The sequence below is a fragment of the Scyliorhinus torazame genome, chromosome 2, assembly GCF_047496885.1.
Source record: "Scyliorhinus torazame isolate Kashiwa2021f chromosome 2, sScyTor2.1, whole genome shotgun sequence".
Classification (NCBI taxonomy): Eukaryota; Metazoa; Chordata; class Chondrichthyes; order Carcharhiniformes; family Scyliorhinidae; genus Scyliorhinus; species Scyliorhinus torazame.
This window is the reverse complement of record NC_092708.1, coordinates 194,121,760-194,146,869: the sequence shown is the minus strand read 5'-3', so window position 1 is coordinate 194,146,869 and position 25,110 is coordinate 194,121,760. Positions and strand designations below refer to the sequence as shown.

The following is a 25,110-nucleotide window of genomic DNA, read 5'->3' as shown; positions in this document are numbered from 1 at the left end:
TTGTCTGGCACACTTAAGCAGCTTCCAGTCTCAATACGAAAAGGCCTATCAGGACACGCAACGTGCAGTCCTGGTACGTGAGGAAACGGAGAAGCAGGTAGAAGCATTACAGAGACAGTGTAGCGATCTAAAGGCAGCATTAAGAGCACTCCATGCTGCCACCACAGAACAAAGACAAAGCACATTAGATCACGCAAAATGCTGGAAGTAGATTGCAGAGCTGCAATCGCTGCTTTCAGTTCAGAAAGGTTTCCAGGAAACCTTTGGAGAAAAATTAGATCAGGAAGACGGCCCTGATTGGGAAGAATTGAACGAAACAGCGCAGAGATATGTTCAGGGAACATGTGCGCAGGGAAAGCCACAAAAGAGGAAAGCGCCCTAACCCTCCACACAGCAGATAGTTCAAGCTCCAATGAACCCTGTAACCACCCACCGCACAGCCACATCGGACGATGCGGAATTTCTATATTCCACCCCCTTAACAGTGACCCAATTACGGGACGCGTGCGATAAGATCACACCGTTCCTCCCCACCTCAGACCCCCACCATTTCTTTGCCACAGTTAAGCATCAGGCGACCATGTACGGCCTGGATGAGCGAGAGCATGTAAAGCTTACCGTTTTAAGTTTAGACCCTTCAGTAGCAGCAGCCCTTCCCAACCCACAGAATGTAGGAGGGGGCACCCTTGCAGAAATGCATACCAGTTATACCCGATCCTGTATGCGATCGGGTACAACCGGAGTGACCCCGTAGATGACCTCAACAAATGTAGGCAAAAGAAATCCGAGCACCCCACAGCGTTTGCTGGACGCCTGTGGATCCACTTTGCAGCAGTCTTTGGAGACTTATACCGCGCCCATTTGTCCCCAGACAACATGGCCAAATGGACCCGCACCCTTATCTCTCATGCCACAGAAACAGGACAGAAAGCCTGCGCGAGTTATGATCCCTCAGAGGAGGCCCATAACGACAAGTGGGTAGTGAAAAGATTATCCCGCACTTGGGAGCAATCTATACAAAGCAAACCCGCAGTCAAGAATCCCGAGGAAAAGCAGGCCGGAGCAGATATACAGGCAGTAAAAACACACCAGAATCCCGCATGGGTGAATGAAGGAAAGAACAGCCCCCACCCAAGTCACAGGAGTGTTACGATGCGGACAGTTGGGACACTTCGCAAGAGAGTGCAATGCCCCTGGAAAGCCACAGAGAGCCCAGCAGACGGGCACTCTGAGTAAGAAAAAGACAGAGCCCATTCATAGCGTTAGCGCCCGTTCAGATCAGACGGACTTGACCGGAACAGACTGACGGTGTACGGGCTCCCCCAGTTGGGTCTGCGACACCCTTTGGGATAGGTCCGGACGACCGGTAGTTGCAGCGAAAATTCGGGGACAGCCCATCGAATTTCTCTGGGACACAGGAGGGTCCCGCACCACAATAAATTCCTCCACCGTGTTCCAAAAGGACACGTGGCCCACTACAGCCACTATCACCCTCAGTGGCTTTACAGGCCACTCACAGCAGGGACACATCACAGCCCCTGTACCCATTCAAATCAGCAACATTACCACCAAGCACCCCGTGGTTTTAGTTGACCTGCCCCACAGAGCAGAACACATTCTGGGAATCGAATTCATGAATTCCCATAATCTTTCATTTGATCCAGTCAACCACTGTGTCTGGAAGATGGCAAAATCCGCAAGAGCCCCCGCAACGCTCAACACAGGAGAATACGCGAACACAATTAGCGCCGTAGGCGCATTTTGGTTCAACCCGACCATGCTTAGCACGGACAAGCAGGTTAGGGCAGTTCTGCAAAAGAACAGAGCAGCATTCGCGACCCACAAGCACGACTGTGGACGGATGACTGGCTCTGTACAAATAACAGGACCTGACCCTAGACCCCAAAACCAGTATGGATTTCCCCAAGAGGCAGAGGGAGAAATCTCCAAGGTAATAGAGAGCTTATTAGAGCAGGGCGTACTTAGATCAGCAGCCTCCACTAATAATGCCCCAATTTGGCCAGTGAGAAAGCCCAATGGATCATGGCGACTGACCATCGATTATCGGGAACTCAACAAAATCACCCCCGCAGCAGCCCCCACAGTAGCAACAAGTCCCGAGACCATGCCCAAGCAGCTACTCAATTCCCGATTCTTTACGGTTTTGGACGTCAGTAATGGATTCTGGTCCATTCCATTGGCAAAGGCGTGCCAGTACAAATTTGCCTTCACCTTTAAAGCACAGCAGTGCACGTGGACATGCCTGACACAAGGATTCCACAACTCCCCCTCCATTTTCCACCGACAGCTGGCAAATGGTTTAGCCAAATCCTCTCGCCCCGAATGTCTGGTTCAGTACGTAGACGACCTACTACTGCAGACAGACACCAAGGCAGAGCACATTGAGCTTCTGTCTGAACTCCTGGATCTCTTACACTCAATCGGTTGTAAAGTCAACCCCAAAAAGGCTCAGATTTTGGAAGAAAAAGTGATATATTTGGGAATAATTATCACACATGGTAAACGCGAGATCGAGCATAAAAGGATTGACTCGATTGCTAAATTGCCCCATCCCCAGAACGTTTCAGCCCTCCGGTCGTTTTTAGGACTGGTTGGCTACTCCTGAAACCACATCAAGGCAGAACCCCTCTCAGACCTCCTAAAGAAAGGAGCCCCCTGGGAATGGCTTCCGCAGCATACGGATGCTGTGGACTCTTTAAAACAGGCACTCATAGCAGCCCCCGCACTACAAGTTCCAGACCCGCTTTCCCCTTACGCCATAGAGGTAGCGACCACAGACCGCACCCTTTCAGCCGTGCTCCTCCAGGAACGGCACGACCAGTTAAGACCCGTAGCTTACGCCTCCAGAATTTTAGATGCTGTGGAGCAGGGATTTTCCGCCTGTGAGAGGCACCTGCTCGCAGTATTTTGGGCAGTGCAGTATTTTTCATATATTACCGGACTGAACCCCATTACAATTCTCACCGAACACCCCCCCACCCAACCTTTGCTGGACGGACGACTCAAGGACGGTACAGTCAGCCAGATTAGAGCAGCCAGATGGACCCTTCTCTTGCAGGGACAGGACATCACTGTGAAAAGGACAAAGACACACACCTACTTAGCTGACAATTTACAGTACCCCAGAACCCCCCATGAATGTGAGATTATCTCTCCACACCACAACACAGGCCCCTTTATCGCTAAAACACCCCCCAGACAGATAGGTAGTTCAACCCAGAGCCCCCAGCACACAGACACGTGTGAGCCCATAAAGACCTATGTGGACGGATCTTCCACAGTCTTGGATGGGAAGCGCAGAACAGGTTGCGGTATCTATGTCGAGGACGCGCAGGGACGCGCCCTTGAGGAAATATTGTTAAAACTTCCAGGCCACTTAGGCGCGCAGGCAGCAGAGCTCGCGGCCGTCGCATATATAGTAGACCGCCCAGATTCCTTCCCCAGCCCAGCAGACATATACTCGGACAGCCTCTATATCTGCTACAGCCTCACAGAATTCCTGCCCCTGTGGAAAGCAAGAGAATTTGTTTCCGCAGGCGGGAAACCCCTCCCCTCAGCCCCATTGCTCCGTCATATTTTAGAGAGAGCACAGAACAGGACTTTTGGGATAGTCAAAGTTCAAAGTCACCATCGTTCCTCCCCCCCTGGAAATGTGAAAGCCGACGCACTGGCTAAAGCAGGTTCCAGGCATGGATATTTTTGGACACCCCACGAAAGCGCACCAGTGAGTGCAGTTGAGGTCTCACAGACAAAGATCGAGGATCTAGTGGCCCAGAAGCAGGACAGCAATCTCAGGAAGATTGTAAAAGGAAAATATCCAGCACCCTATGGGAGGTTCAAAAATGCACTGACCACACATGACGGTGTGGTGTTAAAAGACACCCTTTATGTGGTTCCTGAACAGGACAGGAATCAACTGATTTGTTTGTTCCATGACGATCATGGACATCAGGGAATCGATCCCGCTACAGCCCATCTCAAGCAGCTTTGTTGGTGGCCGAATTTAAAGGAAGATGTAAACCATTACATCGAGAATTGTCTTATCTGCGCCCAGAATAATCCGGACAGATATGCCAAAAAGGTTCAACTCAGCCACACCCGACCCGTTAATGGCCCCTGGACTAACCTCCAGATTGATTTTATAGGACCATTGCCCCATTGCAGGAATGGCTATAAATATGTACTTGTGGTAATTGACACATTTACGAAATGTGTGGAAGCATTCCCAGCCCGCACAAACACTGCAAAAACCACAGCCAAGATTTTGACCCACCACATCTTTACAAGATGGGGACTCCCCCGCAGCATTGAATCCAAACAAGGCTCCCATTTTATGGGACGTGTCATGCAGAACGTCCTCACGATATTTGGCATCACCCAAAAATTCCACATAGCATACCACCCACAGTCGAGTGGTATAGTGGAGCGCATGAATTGGACCCAAAATCCACCCTCAGAAAAATGGTCCAGCAGAACAACACCACTTGGGACTCAGTTCTCCCTTTTGCGCTGATGTTTTTGCGTAATACAATTTCTACATCCACAGGTTACACCCCACACACCCTCATGACCAGATGCCCCATGAAAGGCACGGAATATTTGTTAGGTTTAGACTTGACCAGCCCCAAAGTGACGGCCCTCACGCACGAGAAAGCAGTAGTGCAATTAGTCGCAAATGTTAAAACGGCTCAGCTAGCAGCCACAGTAAAATTGGGCACAAGAAAGAAACAGAGCAAGGCTTGTTTCGACAAGACAGTGCATGCGACTGAGTACAGTATAGGACAGCAAGTTATGCTCTCCGTATATAACCCCAGCACATTCCTGTCACCAAAATACTCGGGTCCGTACTCCATTGCGGACAAAGTAAGCCCTTCCGTATATAAAATAAAGTACCCCAACGGTAAGACTGCGTGGTTCCATATAAACCAGCTGAAGGCATATGGAACACAGTCGAACCACGCACACCACGTCATGCTCGACGCAGCACACCACACCCTGCCTACCGCCAACGTAAACCTACCATCCCCCAACACGTCCAGCCCAGCCACGGACTCGACCTCGACTCCACCCCCGAAATATACACTCCGCCCCGAAACGCCCACAGACTGCAGCAGCAGAGACAGTGACTGTGACTCGGACGTTAGCCACAGCACGCCTCCCTACTATCCCCATGCAACCGGACCCACAACCAGCGATTCCGACTACGATCCGAGTGATCCCTTCATGATCACTTTCCTCAACAAACCCCACCACCGACCACTGAACCACACTGACGACCCCGATTCTGTCCCCACACAACTAGACACCAACTATTGGCACCGAGATAACTTGTTCCGACTCGTCTGCAACGACGAGAGCGACCCCACCTCACACCATGCAGCCCTTTCAGCCCTGATACACTCAAGAGTTTGGCACCTAGGAGAAGATGACGGCCTTGGGTCTGACTCCCAAACCGAGAACCCCTTTGCGACCCTGTTCGCAACCGAGAACTGAGGTGTCCAGATGATGTTTTAAAAGGAACCGCTTGGGAGAAGTGGTGTCCTTTCTGATGGAACCTGCAGCATGTTTTATGTTGTTTGTAAGTTTGTTTTATGTTGTTTCTCAGACAGGAAAAAACATTTTCACGGCCCCACGCCTTTTCGGCCGAAACTTCTGAGGACTTGCCCACAGAGATTCACTATTGGCCAGACGCTAGTTCAGCGGAATTAGCTTGTCTGCAGACCTTTTAAGGTACCGGACGCCCGTTCATAACTGCTCTTCTGGTTCGAAGGAAAGAACCACTACGGCAGCCCCACCACGATGACTACATTTCTTGCCCGTTCTTGTTGGTTGCTCAGGCAGTGGAGAAATGGCTTGGGACCTGCCCTGCCTGGGGACCCCCCCTCTGGTCAGCTACGCTCGGGTAGGAGAGACACGGCATTGGTAGCCGTCCTATCCGGGGACTCCACCCAACTCTTACCCGTCGCGGCCCATACGCACCGCATTTTGGCAATTTTAGTTCAAAAAGTTTTGTTTTGTTTAGGTAACCCTTAGGTTGCCAACCACATGCTATTTACATCCTGAAACATTTGGATGGTAAATTCCGCAGTCTGCGAGACGGCTCGCACTGGTTCATTGTTTGAAAGTGTGACTTGTCCTAAAATTTGATTTTTGAAAAAGATGAGGGAGTCACACATAGTGACCAATTATAAAGGGAGTAATTGGCACTAAAGGACAGACAGACTATCGTACGAGATGTTAAACCAAGATAGTTACAGACACTATGCTTGTTTCCACAGAACTCCAGAAGCTCCAGGATCGGAGAAGAGAAGAAAGAAAAGGAAAGAGAAGAGCCATGAGGACTTCCTTCACATGGATCATCATCTTTATGGACATTTGGTTGCGAGTGAACGCGAACCCCATGACATCAAGCCCCCCAGCCGTTAATGTTTCACTTCCCCACAGCACCCAGAGCCCAGTCACCAGCGACACCACATCATCTTGGTGTGCAGGGTTTATAACCTGGTACTCTCTGTCATATGTAATAGAACCTTACTAGTATTGGCGATACTCTGCTGCATCGTGCAGAGTATGCGTCTAAGGAAATGGAGAAGGAGAGCCTACCGCGCTTGAACCCCGGTATATAGGATCAGATCCCCTATTTTCGGATACGACCAGACCCCCGACCCCCACGATCTCTAATAAAGAGCAATCACTTGCGGTTTTATTGTAAATAAAGAAATGTTCATGAGCAAATTGTACGATCCTGAGCTTGACTGCCAAGCCAGGGAAAATGTGTATAAACTGCTATGATTTTGTTTGTATGGTTGAGGAAGTTAGAATAATGAAATGTTTAAGTGAGTGTAGTGTATTAGAATTGTCAGTTAAAATGTTTTTGCATAGTGATGGTCAGTGCAGGGGCCATTAAGGAAGTGCCCCCCCAGGTCAGGGAATGGAAAGCAACATAGTTGTGTGATCCTTCACGCTTCGCGTTAGCATCACAAGGAGGGAATGTAGCCACTTAAAATGGCCAACTCCCGATTCAAAATGGCGAACAGCAAAGGCTGATGGGAAAGCCAGCCAACAAGACAAAAACCAGCAGCTGCAGGTTGGCTGTGTATTTACCTCTGGAAAGGCCAGACAATAGCGAACCAGCAACCATCTGCATAACAAAACAACAGCCACCTGCATACTAATGAGCAATCCCCAGGAACAATAAGCAACATTTAGACACACAAAGCAAAACCAGACTCTTTGGCGCCAGCAGGAGCCTACACAAAAGGAGGTGAACGAGCACCTCAAGACCGCCCATCGATCAGGGAACCGCTCCAGCATTGGAGAAAATCGAACCCGAACGAAAGGCCATTTGTTTCCCTGAACTGGTGGGCCAGTCCAAAGTTAAGTATAGGCCTGTTAGTTGTAGAAGTAGAGTACGAAGTCTTACAACACCAGGTTAAAGTCCAACAGGTTTGTTTCGATGTCACTAGCTTTCGGAGCGCTGCTCCTTCCTCAGGTGAATGAAGAGGTCTGTTCCAGAAACACATATATAGACAAATTCAAAGATGCCAAACAATGCTAGGAATGCGACCATTAGCAGGTGATTAAATCCTTACAGATCCAGAGATGGGGTAACCCCAAGTTAAAGAGGTGTGAATTGTGTCAAGCCAGGACAGTTGGTAGGATTTCGCAGGCCAGATGGTGGGGGATGAATGTAATGCGACATGAATCCCAGGTCCCGGTTGAGGCCGCACTCATGTGTGCGGAACTTGGCTATAAGTTTCTGCTCGGCGATTCTGCGTTGTCGCGGGTCCTGAAGGCCGCCTTGGAGAACGCTTACCCGGAGATCAGAGGCTGAATGCCCTTGACTGCTGAAGTGTTCCCCGACTGGAAGGGAACATTCCTGCCTGGTGATTGTTGTGATAAGTAGTTTAGACGTAGATTTTGTGCATGAGTAGCTATTACTGTGGACTTCCGGGTGCGGCGATGACCAGCTAAGTTGCACGTTTCGGCAACTCCCGTTGGAACGGACTTTTGGGCTCTTAATAGGAGCCCCAACGGCAATTTAAACGGCCAAAAACGCTGTGCGGTAAACCAGAAGGGAATCCCCCTGGACACGCATGGAAAAGGGAGAGGATAGCGGCCGGATTGCGGAGGATCCTCTGGAGCAGCGGCAAGGAAGGGAAGCTCAAAGCAAGATGGCATCGGAAGGTGGCCATTTGTTATGGTGCCCGGAGCAACAAGAGTTCCTGCGGCACTGTGTGGAATAGCTGAAGAAGGAGTTGAAGAAGGAGCTGTTGGCCTCGATATTACAGGCGATTGAAGGGCTAAAGGAGGAGCAGAGGACCCAAGAGCTGGAGCTTCGGGTCGTGAAGGCAAAGACTGCTGAAAACGAAGATGAAATACAGGGCCTGGTGGTGAAGGCAGAAATGCACGAGGCACAGCATAAAAGGTGTGTGGAGAGGTTGGAAGCACTGGAGAATAATTCGAGGAGGAAGAATTTAAGAGTCCTGGATCTTCCCGAAGGCGCAGAAGGGGCAGACGTCGGGACATATGTGAGCACGATGCTTCACTCGCTAATGGGATCGGAGGCCCCGACGGGCCCTTTGGAGGTGGAGGGAGCTTATCGAGTTCTGGCGCGAAGACCAAAGGCTGGAGAAATACCTCGAGCTATAGTGGTGAGGTTTCTCCGCTACAATGACAGAGAGACGGTCCTCAAATGGGCGAAGAAAACTCGGAGATGTAGGTGGGAGAACGCGGTGATCAGCGTATACCAGGATTGGAGTGCGGAGGTGGCGAGAAGGAGGGCAAGTTTCAATCGGGCTAAGGCGGTGCTTCACAAAAAGAAGGTCCAGTTTGGAATGTTGCAACCTGCGAGATTGTGGGTCACACACCAAGGGAAGCACCACTACTTTGAGATGGCAGAAGAGGCGTGGACATTCATTGTGGACGAGAAACTGGAATAGTCTGGCGAGAGAAAGAGCTTTTGGGACAAAGTGGTGGGGTGATTATGTGGGGCGGGGAAGGGGAAGGGGAAGTGGGGGGGGGATGATTTTTCAATTTGTTAATTTTGTGATCCTGTAACGTTTCTCTCTTCCCCATGTTGGGGGGGGGGTGGAGTATGAGGAGCTGTGGGCGCCGCCATTAGGGGCGGGGCCGAGTGGGAAACGCGGGCTTTGTTCCCGCGCTATGGTAATTATGGCGGGAACAGGGACGCAGGAAGGAGGGGGCCTCACACAGTGGGGGCCGAGGACAAGGGGGGAAGCCGAGGTCAGCCAGAGTTCGCTGACTTCTGGGAGCAACATGGGGGGTGCAACTACGCTAGAGGGGGATCTAGCGGAGGGGGGCAGGGTTAACTGGGTTGCTGCTGCTAAGGAGAAGGGGGAGCTGTTATGGGATGGGGTGGTCAAGGCGGGAGGGCGCCGTCGGGGGGATATACGGGTACGTGGGAACCGGGTGAGGAGCTGGGTTAAAAAAGGGATGGCTAGTCGACAAGGGGGGGGGGGGGTAAAGAGCCCCCCAACCCGGCTGATCACGTGGAACGTGAGAGGGCTGAACGGGCTGATTAAAAGGGCACGGGTACTCGCACACCTAAAGAAATTAAAGGCAGATGTGGTTATGTTACAGGAGACGCATCTGAAACTGATAGACCAGGTCAGACTACGCAAAGGATGGGTGAGACAGGTGTTTCATTCGGGTTTAGATGCGAAGAATAGGGGGGTGGCTATCTTAGTGGGGAAACGGGTACTGTTTGAGGCAAAGACCATAGTGGCGGATAGTGGGGGTAGATATGTGATGGTAAGTGGCAGATTACAAGGGGAGGCGGTGGTTCTGGTGAACGTATACGCCCCGAACTGGGATGATGCAAATTTTATGAGGCGTATGTTGGGACGTATCCCGGACCTGGAGGCGGGAAAGTTGGTAATGGGGGGAGACTTCAATACGGTGCTTGATCCAGGGCTGGACCGGTTGAGGTCCAGGACCGGGTGGAGGCCGGCAGCGGCCAGGGTGCTCAAGGACTTCATGGAGCAGATGGGAGGGGTAGACCCCTGGAGATTTAGTAGGCCTAGGAGTAAGGAGTTCTCATTTTTCTCCCATGTTCACAAAGTATACTCACGGATAGACTTTTTTGTCTTGGGAAGGGCACTGATTCCGAAGGTGACAAGGACGGAATATACGGCCATAGCCATTTCGGACCACGCTCCACATTGGGTAGACCTGGAGGTAGGAGAGGAAAAAGAACAGCACCCACTCTGGAGAATGGATATGGGCCTATTGGTGGATGAAGGGGTATGTTTAAGGGTGAGGGGGTGTATTGAAAGGTATTTGAAGCTTAATGACAATGGAGCGGTTCAGGTGGGAGCGGTCTGGGAGGCGTTGAAGGCGGTGGTCAGAGGGGAACTGATATCCATAAGGGCACATAAAGGGAAGCAAGAGGGTAAAGAAAGGGAGCGATTGTTGAAAGAACTTTTGAGGGTGGACAGGCAATATGCAGAGGCACCGGAGGAGGGACTGTCCAGGGAAAGACAAAGGTTACATGTGGAATTTGACCTGCTGACCACGGGTAAGGCAGAGGCACAGTGGAGGAGGGCACAGGGTGTACAGTATGAGTATGGAGAGAAGGCGAGTCGGCTACTGGCCCACCAATTGAGGAAGAGGGGAGCAGCGAGGGAGATAGGTGGGGTGAGAGATGAGGAGGGAGAGATGGAACGGGGAGCGGAGAGAGTGGGGCGTTCAAGGCATTCTATGAGAGGTTATATAAGGCTCAGCCCCCGGAAGGGAAGGTGGGAATGATGTGTTTCCTGGATCAGCTGGAATTCCCGAAGGTGGAGGAGCAGGAGAGGGCGGGACTGGGAGCACAGATTGAGATGGAGGAGGTGGTAAAAGGGATTGGGAGCATGCAGGCGGGGAAGGCCCCGGGACCGGACGGATTCCCGGTGGAATTTTATAGGAAATATATGGACCTACTGGCCCCGCTTTTGACGAGAACCTTTAATGAGGCCAGGGAAAGGGGACAGCTGCCCCGACTATGTCGGAGGCGACGATATCACTCCTTTTGAAGAAGGAAAAAGACCCGCTGCAGTGTGGGTCCTACAGGCCATTTCCCTTTTAAATGTAGATGCTAAGCTCCTGGCCAAGGTGATGGCGACGAGGATAGAGGACTGTGTCCCGGGGGTGGTCCATGAGGATCAAACTGGGTTCGTTAAGGGGAGACAGTTGAACACGAACATACGGAGGCTGCTAGGGGTGATGATGATGCCCCCACCAGAGGGGGAGGCGGAGATAGTGGTGGCGATGGACGCCGAGAAAGCATTCGACAGAGTGGAGTGGGACTATTTGTGGGAGGTGCTGAGGAGATTTGGTTTTGGAGAAGGGTTTATTGGATGGGTACAGCTGCTATATAGGGCCCCGGTGGCAAGTGTGGTCAAGAACAGGCAGAGGTCTGACTACTTCCGTCTTCATAGAGGGACGAGGCCGGGGTGTCCCCTGTCTCCGTTACTGTTTGCATTGGCGATTGAGTCCCTGGCCATAGCACTGAGGGGCTCCAGGAAGTGGAGGGGAGTACTCAGGGGAGGGGAAGAACACCGGGTATCATTGTATGCAGATGATTTATTGCTGAATGTTGCGGACCCAGTGGAGGGGATGCCTGAGATAATGCAGACACTCAGGGAGTTTGGGGAATTTTCGGGGTACAAATTGAATATGGGGAAGAGTGAGTTGTTTGTGGTGCATCCGGGGGAGCAGAGCAGGGGAATAGATGATTTACCGCTGAGGAAGGTAACAAGAGATTTCCGGTACTTAGGGATTCAGATAGCCAGGAGTTGGGGAACCTTACATAGGCTTAATTTAACAAGATTGGTGGAACAGATGGAGGAGGGTTTTAAGAGATGGGACATGGTGCCCCTGTCACTGGTGGGTAGGAGGCAGGCGGTCAAAATGATAGTCCTCCCGAGATTCCTTTTTGTGTTTCAGTGCCTTCCGGTGATGGTCACGAAGGCTTTTTTCAAGAAAATTGAGAAAAGTGTCATGAGTTTTGTGTGGGCCGGGAAGACCCCGAGAGTGAGGAGGGGGTTCTTGCAGCGTAGCAGGGATAGGGGGGGGGGGGGGGCTGGCGCTACCGAGCCTAAGTGAATACTACTGGGCTGCCAATATCTCAATGGTGTGTAAGTGGATGGGAGAAGGGGAGGGAGCGGCGTGGAAGAGATTGGAGATGGTGTCCTGCAAAGGAACCAGCCTACAAGCACTGGCGACGGCGCCGTTGCCGTTCTCCCCGAAGAAATACACCACAAGTCCAGTGGTGGTGGCAACGCTAAAAATTTGGGGGCAGTGGAGATGACATAGGGGAAGGACGGGAGCCTCGGTGCGGTCCCCGATAAGAAATAATCATAGGTTTGTCCCGGGGAGAATAGATGGGGGATTTGGAGCATGGCAGAGAGCTGGGGTTGTGCAACTGAGAGATCTGTTCGTAGACGGGACGTTTGCGGGTCTGGGAGCGCTGACGGAAAAATATGGGTTGCCCCAAGGGAATGCATTTCGGTACATGCAACTGAGGGCTTTTGCGAGGCAACAGGTGAGGGAATTCCCGCAGCTCCCGACGCAGGAGATTCAAGATAGAGTGATCTCAGGGACATGGGTGGGGGATGGTAGGGTGTCGGATATATACAGGGAAATGAGGGACGAGGGGGAGATCATGGTGGATGAGCTGAAGGGGAAATGGGAAGGAGAGTTGGGGGAAGAGATTGAGGAGGGGCTGTGGGCTGATGCCCCAAGTAGGGTAAACTCGTCGTCCTCGTGCGCCAGTCTAAGCCTGATACAATTCAAGGTTTTGCACAGGGCGCATATGACCGGAGCAAGGCTCAGTAAATTTTTCGGGGTAGAGGATAGGTGTGGGAGATGCTCAAGAAGCCCAGCAAACCACACCCACATGTTTTGGTCATGCCCGGCACTGCAGGGATTCTGGGTGGGGGTGGCAAAGGTGCTTTCGAAGGTGGTGGGGGTCCGGGTCGAGCCAGGCTGGGGGTTGGCTATATTCGGGGTTGCAGAAGAGCCGGGAGTGCAGGAGGCGAAAGAGGCTGATGTCTTGGCCTTTGCGTCCCTAGTAGCCCGGCGAAGGATATTGCTTATGTGGAAGGAAGCCAAACCCCCGGGCGTGGCGACCTGGATAAATGACATGGCAGGGATTATAAAACTAGAATGGATAAAGTTCGCACTAAGGGGTTCGGCTCAAGGGTTCAGCAGGTGGTGGCAACCGTTCATTGACTACCTCGCAGAACGATAAACAAAATGGGAAGGTAACAGCAGCAACCCGTGGGGGGGGGGGGGGGGCGGGGGGCGGGGAGGGCTCGGGTGGGTCCTCAGGGGTGTTTTTGTATAGATATTTGCACTTGGTTATGTATATTGGATTGTTTGATTTTATTTCTGGAGAGTTATTATTTTTGTTATGGCAGTTGCCATTTAGTTTATATATTATTTATTTGTTAAAATGGTCACCGTTATTTATATTGTTTTATTGTTGTAAAAAGGAAAACCTTTGCATTGTTTTGTTTGTCCGAAAAATTTGAATAAAATATATATTTTTTAAAAAGAGTAGCTATTACTGTGTATAATAAATGTGCTTTGATTTAAATCTTACTAATTGGTGTATTGGATTATTGATCATTACTTGGACTTGAACCACGTGGCTGTATCATAAAGATACCTGCCGACTCGAGAGCAAAGGTAATAAAACAGAGCAATTGAACTAAGGCAAAATCAGCAACAAAGTCCAACAGGTTTATTTTGAATCACTAACTTTTGGAGCGCACCTCCTTCATCAGGTGAACGTGCATCTATAATATGAAACCAGAAATGTTTGCAACTTCTCAAAGTTTGTTAAAACACTCAAGTTTAAACACAACTATATTCAATTTCCCCATTTAACAGTTGGTTTTCCCACCAACAACTCCTTCCTCTGTTATCAGATGCATTCTCCACATTGAGTTTTTCAGAGGAGAAAGGGAGCGGTACACTCCGGGGATTGGGTAACAGGGCCCATCGCGACAGGCCAATCAGAAGGTGTGGCATGCATTGTGGGCACGTGAACGATTTGGCAGCCAATGAGAGAGCCGGAGCTTCTCCCCCCCCCCGTCCCGGGGATCCAGAGAAAAGGCCGGTTGACAGGTGGGCGGTGCCAGCGCGTGATTGACGGGTGGGGGCGATGCCCGCGCTTGATTGACGGGCGAGGGGCGTCTTTCCTGTGACTGACGGGTGGGGGCGGGGCTTTCGTGTGACGGACGGGGGGGGGCGGGACTTCCGTGTGACGGGACTTCCGTGTGACGGGACTTCCGTGTGACTGTCGGGAGGGGCGGGGCTATCGTGTGACGGACGGGGGGCGGTGCTTCCGTGTGACTGACGGGAGGGGCGGGGCTTTCGTGTTTCTGGCGGGGCGGCGGCGGCGGCAGCATGCGACGGACCGGTGGGGGCGGCGCCTTCGTGTGATTGACAGCTAGTCGGCTCGCGCCTGCGCCCTGCCTGATCGAGGGGGGGAGGTCAGTCGGTGCGGGGTACTGCCGCCATGGCAGCGCTGAGTCGGAGCAAGAGGAGGAGGAGGAGGGCGGCATCAGCAGCAGCGAAAGCGTGAGGGAAAAGAAGAAGGAGCTGGAGAGAGAAAATAAAACAGTGGGTGGGAGAGGGTTCACCATCCATGGCCGGCATGGAAACACCCAGCCTCCCTCGAGATGTGAAGGTGAAATTGGCCGAGCTGGAACTGGAGCTGTCGGAAGGTGAGAGACTGTCCCTTCACCCCCTCCCTTCCCCAGAAGGGGTACCGGCCGCACAGGCTGCACCGGATCGCCGGCAGGAGAGGGGAGCAGTTTAACATTCCCTTCAGATGCCCTTGCAGTTTGCAAAGCATTGAATTCTGCTGCATGGGAGGGGATGGGGATGGGGGGGGGGGGCTTCCAGGCGGCATCCCGAGCTGACAAGTTGTACTCTGCACCAGGCGAAGCAACAGCTTTTTAAATGCATGACATCTTGCGGGTGGGTTTCGGTGCACTGCTTGCTTCATTTTGGGGGGGGGGGGGGGTCTAGGGGGAAGTGCTGCAAGAGACACTGGAACAAATGAGTCGGATCTTTTAATTTTGGGAGTCAAAACATTTGCAGTCAGTCCTTTGAAGGCTGGCAGGGCTTGACAGGATTTTATCAGTGGTCGTTTGCCGGTACAGAGTTGCTGAAAAAAGATTTCACTGTCAAAGCTTTTCATATTGCACTCATCAGGACGTTATATTGCCATTATCGGTGACCCAGACGTAAGTTATTTTTCAACCCCCCCCCCCCCGCCCCCCACCCCCTTTCTTGGATTTTGGTCTGCAAATGCTGACTTGGTTCTCTCCTTGATTATTGCTGACTTTTCTTTTGTACCGGCTGTTGTATGTTAACAGCATTTTACAAACCTAAAACTGAGTTGATAGTTAGATTTTCAATATGCTGATTTGAAGAAAAATCCATTCTCATAATTTTGTAATAATTGTGTGGTAGTGCTGCATTCAGTCGAATCTCCTCTTAAAGCTCCAGAATTGCATACATATTTGCAAATTCTGGCTCAGACAATTGCCTCCACCTCCCCCCCCCCCCCCCCATCTGCTGATGTGGTTTTTAACAGGTGATGTTTCTGAAAGATGTTATATGAATCAAAACTCATGTCAATTGCATTCTTGCTGTGTACGTGTGTGTGGAGCATAATAATAGACATCTGAAAGTAGTTGCAAACCATTACTTCAGAACCCTATGTTCTTCAGCAATGCTTTGAACCACCTCCCCTGCCCCCCAATGGATTTACTGACTGCATCTAATTCCCCATGGTTTTAATTCCATCTGAATATTTTTGTGTTTTTATGTTGTGATTGCAATTGCTGTGTGTGACTAATGATTCTGTGATGTGCATTGACGCTCTCATTGGAGTATTAATGGCTGCAGCTTTATTTAAGAATCTACAGTTGATGTTATCTGGAATTCTGGATGGATTACAAGGGTGACGCAGTGGTACAGTGGTTAGCACTACTACCTCACAGCGCAAGGGACCCGGGTTTAATTCCAGCCTTGGGGTCACATTCTGTGTGGAGTTTGCACTTTCTCCCTGTGTCTGCGTGGGTTTCCTCTGTGTGCTCAGGTTTCCTCCCACAGACCAAAGATGTGCAGGTTAAGTGGGTTGGCTATGCTAAATTGCCCCTTAGTGTCTAAAAAATGTGTAGGTTAGATTAAGAGGTTAGGGCGGGGAAGTGACCTTGAGTGAAGTACTCTTTCAGAGAGTCAGTGCAGACTCAATGGGCCTTACACAATCATACAACCTTACCTTGCTTCTGATCTTGCTTATGCCAAGTCTATGAGATGATAAGAAATAGGAGCATGCCCCTGGATCACTGTCTGTGTGGAGTTTGCACATTCTCCCTGTATCTGCATGGGTCTCACCCCCACAACCCAAAGATGTGCAGGCTAGGTTGATTGGCCACGCTAAATTGCACTTTTATTGGGGAAAAAAGAATTGGGTACTCTAAATTTATTTTTTAAATTTTAAAAAGGAATAGGTCATTCATCAGTGAACCTGCTCCACCATTCACTAAGGGTAGATGCTGGGAGGATGTTTCCTCTTGTGGGAGAGTCTGGGTGGGGCCAGTGGGCATAATCTTAGAGTAAGGAGTCGCTCATTTAAGACCTTGAGGAGAAATTTCTTCTCTGAGGGGAGTGAATCTATGGAATTCGTTACAGCAGAGGGCTGTAGATGCTGGGTAGCTCAGTATGTTCAAGGCTGAGATAGACAGATTTTAATCCATAAGGGAATCAAGGGATATGGAGATAAGGCAGGAAAGTAGAGTTGAGGATTCAGTCACCATCTCATTGAATGGCGGAGCAGATATGATGGGCCAAATGGCCGACTTCTGCTCCTACGTCTCATGGTCATTATGGCTGATCTGGTTGTGGCCTTAACCGTCACTTTTCTACCTGCCCCTCCATAATCCTTACTCAAAATCTATTCAACTCCACTCTGAATATTTTCAATGACCACTACTCTCTATGGAAGGGAATTCCAAAGGCCAGTGACCCTCTGAAAGAAGAAATCTCTCTTCATTGCTGTCTTAAATGAGAGACATCATATTCTGAATCTGTGCATCTACCCTGTCAAGCCCCCTCAGAATCTTAAAAGTTTCAATAAGATCACCTCGCATTCTTCTCAATACCAATATCTGCTCGACCTTTCCTCATCAGACAACCCAAGAAGGGGCAGTCACTTGCGAGAGGGAGCCATTTTCAGAATCAACTTTAACTGAATTTAAATTCAGCTGATTGCTGTAGTGGGATTTGAACCCATAGCCTCAGATCATTAACCTGGGGTCTCTGGATTACTAGTCCAGTGGTTTAACCATTATATCGCCACCTTCCCCGAATGTGATGTCTTCTTGACTGTTCTCCCTGCGCGCAGACCAAAGGCAGACTGCGTAATTTTCAGTTCCTTTCTTTGTTTGCACCTGAGAAGACTTGTCTGGCAGCCGAAGCTATTAGTTCCTGAGCTTTGTTTCTGTTTTAGAGATGGCATTCAGCTCTTGCCTCAGGGTGCCTTGGCACAGGCATGGCTAATGACAGGGTTGCCTTCACGCCCACGTTGTTCTGTGAATTGCTGTTGGCTTGCAAGTGGGAAACGGTGGGGGGATCGTGAGGGATTCTGTGTTGAGATTTTTGTGATGTGGAGATTTTTGTTGACAAGAAATATCCAGGGACAGGTTCTGTGAAATTAAATCAATTTGGAGCCCATGTGATTTGCTTGTTTCAAAGACTTGTGTAGGAAGGTTTTGAATCAATGGGAGCTTGAAAGACTTGCAAAAGAAAACTGACATAAGAATTTGTTGAACTGTGGGGGATCGAGGGACCAGACAATAGAAGAAAAATGAAATCCAGTCATAAATCACTTGTGCACTGAAATTAATTGGGACTCGGTATTAGACTGGAGTTTCAACACTTCAGCACAAGCGCGACTGAAGAGCAGATGAACATAATCTAAAAATAACCTCTTTTAACAATGAAGTCTCTTTTTATTACTGTACTCTAAAGGCAAGATGATGGTCCTGTGTTATGTGTGGCTAGGCATGCCAAGGTTGCAAAAGATATGACAATCTCACCATTCTGTATGATCCAGACGTTTCCCCAGTAGGAAACTGCAAACAGCTCCTTCCCCTCCGAGTTCTCTGAGAGAGTGCTCACCCATCTGTCAGACTTTAAATGATGCATTTGCACATTCAGACATTAATTTGCATAAATGGAAGTTCACTGTTGGGAATGGAGTATAATTCCTCTTCATCATTCAAATTGCCCCCCCGCCCCCAAAAAACCACCAGTGTTAAACATATACCTTTCCTCATCACATAACAAAGCGCTATTCTGCGTCCAAGAATGCCGGAAGCAGCATTTTAAGAACTGCTTTCAGGTTAGATGTCTACAGGGCTGCAAAGTCTTTGGAATCACGATTCACTCCCAAGACAAGGAATTTGCTAATTGGGAAATATTGAACTTTTGCTGCGCATCTGAACCATGTTGAAGAGTAGATGTTTTCTCAATGAAATGTTGAGAATCATAGAACATAGAAAATGCAGCACAGAACAGGCCCTTCGGCCCATGATGTTGTGCCGAACCTTTGTCCCAGATTAAGAACAAATTAATCTACACCCCATCATTCTACCGTAATCCATGTACCTATCCAATAGCCGCTTGAAAGTCCCTAATGTTTCCGACTCAACTACTTCCACAGGTAGTGCATTCCATGCCCCCACTACTCTCTGGGTAAAGGACCTACCTTTGACATCCCCCCCTCCCCCCCTATATCTTCCACCATTCACCTTAAATTTATGTCCCCTTGTAATGGTTCTACCTGGGGGAAAAGTCTCTGACTGTCTACTCTTTCTCTTCCCCTGATCATCTTATAAACCTCTATCAAGTCTCCCCTCATCCTTCTCCGTTCTAATGAGAAAAGGCCTAGCACCCTCAACCTTTCCTCGTAAGACCTACTCTCCATTCCAGGCAACATCCTGGTAAATTTTCTTTGCACCTTTTCCAAAGCTTCCACATCCTTCCTAAAATGAGGCGACCAGAGCTGCACACAGTACTCCAAATGTGGCCGTACCAAGGTTTTGTACAGCTGCATCATCACCTCATGGCTCTTAAATGCAATCCCTCTGCTAATGAACGCTAGCACACCATAGGCCTTCTTCACAGCTCTATCCACTTGAATGGCAACTTTCAAAGATCTATGAACATAGACCCCAAGATCTCTCTGCTCCTCCACATTCCCAAGAGCCCTACCGTTAACTCTGTATTCCGTGTTCATATTTGTCCTTCCAAAATGGACAACCTCACACTTTTCAAGCTTAAACTCCATCTGCCACTTCTCAGCCCAGCTCTGCATCCTATCTATGTCTCTTTGCAGCCGACAACAGGCCTCCTCACTATCCACAACTCCACCAATCTTCGCATCATCTGCAAATTTACTGACCCACCCTTCAACTCCCTCATCCAAGTCATTAATGAAAATCACAAACAGCAGAGGACCCAGAACTGATCCCTGTGGTACGCCACTGGTAACTGGGCTCCAGGCTGAATATTTGCCATCCACCACCACTCTCTGACTTTGTTATGCAACTGCCCAAATTTCCCACTCTCCCATGCCTCCTTACTTTCTGCATAAGCCTACCATAGGGAACCTTATCAAATGCCTTAGTAAAATCCATGTACACTACATCCACTGCTTTACCTTCATCCACGTGCTTGGTCACCTCCTCAAAGAATTCAATGAGACTTGTGAGGCAAGACCTACACCTCACAAATCCGTGCTGACTATCCCTAATCAAGCAGTGTCTTTCCAGATGCTCAGAAATCCTATCCCTCAATACCCTTTCCATTACTTTGCCTACCACCGAAGTAAGACTAACTGGCCTGTAATTCCCAGGGTTATCCCTATTCCCTTTTTTGAACAGGGGCACGACATTCGCCACCCTCCAATCCCCTGGTACCACCCCTGTTGACAGTGAGGATGAAAAGACCATTGCCAACGGCTCGACCAATTTCATCTCTTGCTTCCCATAGAATCCTTGGATATATCCCGTCAGGCCCGGGGGACTTGTATATCCTCAAGTTTTTCAAAATGCCCAACACATCTTCCTTCCTAACCAGTATCTCCTCGAGCTTACCAGTCTGTTTCACACTGTCCTCTCCAACAATATGGCCCCTCTCATTCATAAATACTGAAGAAAAGTACTCATTCAAGACCTCTCCTATCTCTTCAGACTCAATACACAATCTCCGGCTACTGTCCTTGATCAGACCTACCCTCTAGTCATTCTCACATTTCTCACATATGTGTAAAAGGCCTTGGGGTTTTCCTTGATCCTACCCACCAAAGATTTTTCATGCTCTCTCTTAGCTCTCCTGATCCCTTTCTTCAGTTACCTCCTGGCTATCTTGTATCCCTCCAGCACCCTGTCTGAACCTTGTTACCTCAGCCTTGCATAAATCTCCTCCTTCGTCTTAACAAGACATTCAACCTTTCTTGTCAACCATGGTTCCCTCACTCGACCATCTCTTCCCTGCCTGGCAGGGACATACATAACAAGGACACGTAGTATCTGTTCCTTGAACAAGTTTCAATTGTGTCCTTCCCTGACAGCCTATGTTCCCAACTTATGCACTTCAGTTCTTGTCTGACAGCATCGTATTTACCCTTCCCCCAATTGTAAACCTTGCCCTGTTGCATGCACCTATCCCTCTCCATTACTAAAGTAAAAGTCACAGAATTGTGGTCACTATCTCCAAAATGCTTCCCCACTAACAAATGTACGGGGAGGGGGGGGGGGGGGGGATACTCTGATTATTAAAACAGTTCACAACACATTTCTACAAAAAACAAATGGTACAAGCACTAAACTTTGCGTTGGAGAGACCGGATACCCTCGCCTCTGTATCAACGGAAGGGGGTTGGTGGGGAGAGAGGGGAAAGGACGGTGGTGAGGAGGGAGGGAGTCAGAGTGTTGGTGAAGGGCACCGCCTGAACTATCTACGGAGGCAGAAAAACAAAAGAACCTTCAATTATGATGTGCCAGATTCTGGGAGTCCACCAGAGGGGGTGAGGGGCGACACGGTGTCAGGCACGAGTGAGACCCGCACCCCGCTACAGAGCGTCTCGTACACCCTGCACTCCTGACACTGGGCGGCTGACAGCCTTCGGATATTCCCCCTCCGGGCCCGAATTGCCTCAAATATTTTGAATACGTATAGCCACCTTCTGAGAGGTTTCTTTTCAAGGGAATTGAGATCTCTTTTGAGAAATCTACTGTTAATTGTGTAAATGTGTTTAGTGTCAGTGCCTAGTGCTCTGTTCTGACATTAAACAGAAATTTATTTTGTTGGTATGAAATGTTGTACGTAGCAGATCTACACCCACAAACTCTCGAGTGTAGAAAGAATCCGTGAGCTTATTGGGAGAGACTGAAATGTGGCTTCAAAAGTTTTTAGAAAGGGTGAATTTGCTGCATTGACGGAAGCGTATGAGCCACCTGAGTGCTCGTGTAGGTCCCAGTAGGTATTGAATTAACTTCTCTCAACCTCGACATTGACACTATGTGGTAAATATCTCTATTGTTTGTTGTAGTGCCTCTGGATGATGAGGGGAAAATTGGCTACAGAGTCGTCACTGTAAAAGAGTTCACTCCCACACATATATAACCTCAGTCTAAATGTACTCATTTTTAGCTTGTGGGGAAAAAGCCTGTGTCGGCATTTGCTTTCCACAGTTGAATATATTGAAAAGTAAAAACGCACTCCAAAGCAGTGCTCCTGTGCTCATTGAAATTGTATTTAAAATCAAAGAAAAAATTGATTGGCATCATGGATGGAATTGACCCGCCGAGGATTATAAGAAACTTGTGTACAAGCCAAGTTAATTCTTCTCCAAGTTGATGTGAGCTAGATTGACCAACCTGCTTCTGTTTTTATAATGAAATTGATTACATGTTGGTGTTTTATACCTCCTTTCTGAAAAATAGATTGAAGGGCTGGTTATTTCAGTTGCAGGTTATGCCATAACATTTTGGAGGAAATAATATAGAGTATTTATTTAATTTATTGTTGAAGGGCGCATTCCCAGCAAAGTGTTGGCCTTGAGGTAGTACACTCCGCTTTGGAACAAAATGTTGTGGATTCAAGCCTCATTTAAAGATTTGAACACAAAATCTAGGATGCATTGCAGAGTACCACTGCACTGTTGGAATGCTGCTGGCCAAGCTCTCAGCTGCTTGTGTAGATTTTGAAGCACATTAGTTCCAGCAACAGATATTCAATAACAAGTTCAAGAAAGCAGGGCATTAATTTTGTTCCTTATTGCAATTTGGGTGTAATTTGTGATGTGTTTCCCATAGAATCCAGCTGTGGAAATGTGTCTTTGTATTGACTACTGCGGCCTCTTATGATATAACTGCAATATCTTTCTCCTGAAGAAGACATTAAGCCACAGTAAAGCCGTCATGAAAATAAATGTTTCTCTTATTCTGAATGAGATAGAGGTTCGCGATCAGATATTCCAATCTCCGGTTTTTCCCTGAGTGGTTGTATTCGGTTGGAGATCGTCCAGTGATCTCAAAGGGCCAGAATAATATGTTTATCTATATATTTGGCTTGCAGCTTCTGTTTGGAATCAGATCTTCATACAGCGTCTTTTTGTTGAAAAGAAGTTAAAATAATAGCACTAAATAGTTTTTATGGTTATTTGTTCAGCACCTCTGACTTAATATGCATTCAAATTTTCTTCTAATCTTGTTTGAAGTTTGAATGCCTTTTTGTCTTTCTCATGTTTTCCAGTCATGCTTTAGGACAGGTTAGCGACTGACAGTGGCATCATCAATCCTGTCAAAATTTGTCCAAAAAGAAAAAATTGTGTATTTTCGCTCTTAGAGGTGAAAAGGTGGCTGTGTTTTTGAATGAAGCCGTATTTCAGCGCCTGCATATAATTCAGCCCAACGTCTAAAATAAAGGCAAAATACAGTGGGTTCAGGAAACCTGGGAAAAAAATTCAGCAAGTCTGGCAGCATCTGTGGAGAAAGAAACAAAATAAATGTTTTGAGTTTAATAATGACTCTTTAGCACTGGGACTGCGGCGCTGAGGGCCCGGGTTCGAATCCCGGCCCTGGGTCACTGTCCGTGTAGAGTTTGCACATTCTCCCCGTGTCTGCGTGGGTTTCAACCCACAACCCAAAGATGTGCAGGTTAGGCCACGCTAAATTGCCCCTTAATTGGAAAAAAAATAATTGGGTACTTTAAATTTATTTAAAAAAAATAATGACTCTTAAGTTCTGAATAAGAGTCCTATTCGACTGACCGTTCACTCTGCTACCTGCCTCCACAGACGCTGCTAGACATGCTGAGTTTTTCCAGCAATTTCTGTTTGTACCTCCATGCTTTGCCTGTTTACATAATTTGCAATGTCAAACTTATTTACTATTTCCCCATTCATTGAAACTTCTGTAAACTGTAGCCATGTAATTCAATCATTTGATTGCTGACTCAAAGAATTCCTTTAGATTTGAGGCATTGTGTATTACTTGAAAATTCGTGGAGTATTCTAATGCATAAACATTTAATTGCACCCTGAAAACATTTCATATGTTCCTTTTATTGCTGATGTTAGACAGACGGACAGGCAGACATAACTCCTTGATATGTATCTTGGTTATTGTTTCAATGTTGAGATTATACGTTTGTAAAGTCCCTTACATTAACTAAAGCTCTCTTCCACTTTTGCATTTATTTACTTGGAACGTTCTGCTTTGTTCCAACTAGCCTAGATGCCCTGTAACCATTTAATGCATTGAATTCTCAATGCTTGGCTAACATGTATATTGGATCCTAAGCCAAGTTGGTCCAGAATTTAAAATTTTTTAAAAAAAAAAATGTGATTCTCCTTTTTCACATTTTCTCCCAAATTTACACCCACCAACAATAATCAGTAACAAATATGTCAATCTCCATATCAATAACAACGATCCCATCCTCCCACCAAACCCCAACCATTAGCCTGCATGTTCACATAAACAAATGACAAAAAGGAATCAGGGATCACCCATAGTCACCATTAACACACACAGCCCCCCTCTCCCCAACCCTCCCACCCACCCGCCCCAACTAATGTTCGATGTTATCCAGTTCTTGAAAGTGCATAATGAATAGTGACCATGAATTGTAGAACCCCTCCATCCTTCCCCCCAGTTCAAACTTAACCTTCTCAAGAGTCAAGAATTCCAACCGGTCCCCCCGCCACGCCAGGGCACAGGGTGGAGAGGTTGCTCTCCAGCCCATCAGGATCCGCCTTCGGGCGATCAACGAGGTGAAGGCTACAACATCTGCCTCCGCACCCATTTCCAACCCTGGCTGGTCTGACATCCTGAATATGGCGGGGGCACGGGTCCAGTTTCACGTGCACCACTTAGAAATTACTCTAAAAACCTCCTTCCAGTAATCCTCTAGCTTTGGACAAGACCAAAACGTATGAACGTGATTAGCCCGCCCCCCCCCCCCCCCCCCCGGCAACGTTCACACACATCTTCTACTCCTTCAAAGAATCGGTTCACCCTTGCTCTTGTGAGACGTGCTCTGTATATCGCCTTCAGCTGTATCAGTCTCAACCTCGCGCACGAGGTGAAGGCATTCACTCTCCGGAGCATCTCACACCAGAACCCCTCCTCCATATCCTCTCCCAACACTTCCTCCCACTTTGCTTTGATCCCTTCCAATGGTGCCTTCTCCCTTTCCAAAATAGCTCCGTAAACCGCCGATACTACCCCCTTCTCCAGTCCCCCTGTCGTCAGCACCTCCTCCAGCAATGTGGAGGCCGGCTCCACCGGGAAGCTCTGTATCTCCTTTCTGGCAAAAATCTCGAACCTGCATGTATCTAAACATTTCCCCCTGCTCCAGCCTATACCTCGCTTCCAGCTCCTTCAATCCTGCAAACCGACCCCTAAGGAACAAATCTTTTTGTGTCTTAATCCCCTTCTCCTCCCATTTCCAAACATTTCCATCCCACTTCCCTGGCTCAAATCTGTGGTT

General features: G+C 48.6%; 1 protein-coding gene across 3 annotated transcripts in view; it reads left to right on the top strand.

The window, feature by feature from the left end:
- The first annotated feature begins 14,504 nt into the window (after positions 1-14,504).
- The window catches only part of LOC140394759 (disco-interacting protein 2 homolog A-like), a 372,914-nt gene continuing 362,308 nt past the window's right edge, over positions 14,505-25,110 (top strand). For all 3 annotated transcript variants that reach the window (XM_072481988.1, XM_072481977.1, XM_072481975.1), the window contains exon 1: positions 14,505-14,759. In XM_072481988.1, coding sequence (XP_072338089.1) covers positions 14,681-14,759 — 79 coding nt within the window. In that variant the 5' untranslated portion in view covers positions 14,505-14,680. The remainder of the gene's footprint in view (positions 14,760-25,110) is intronic.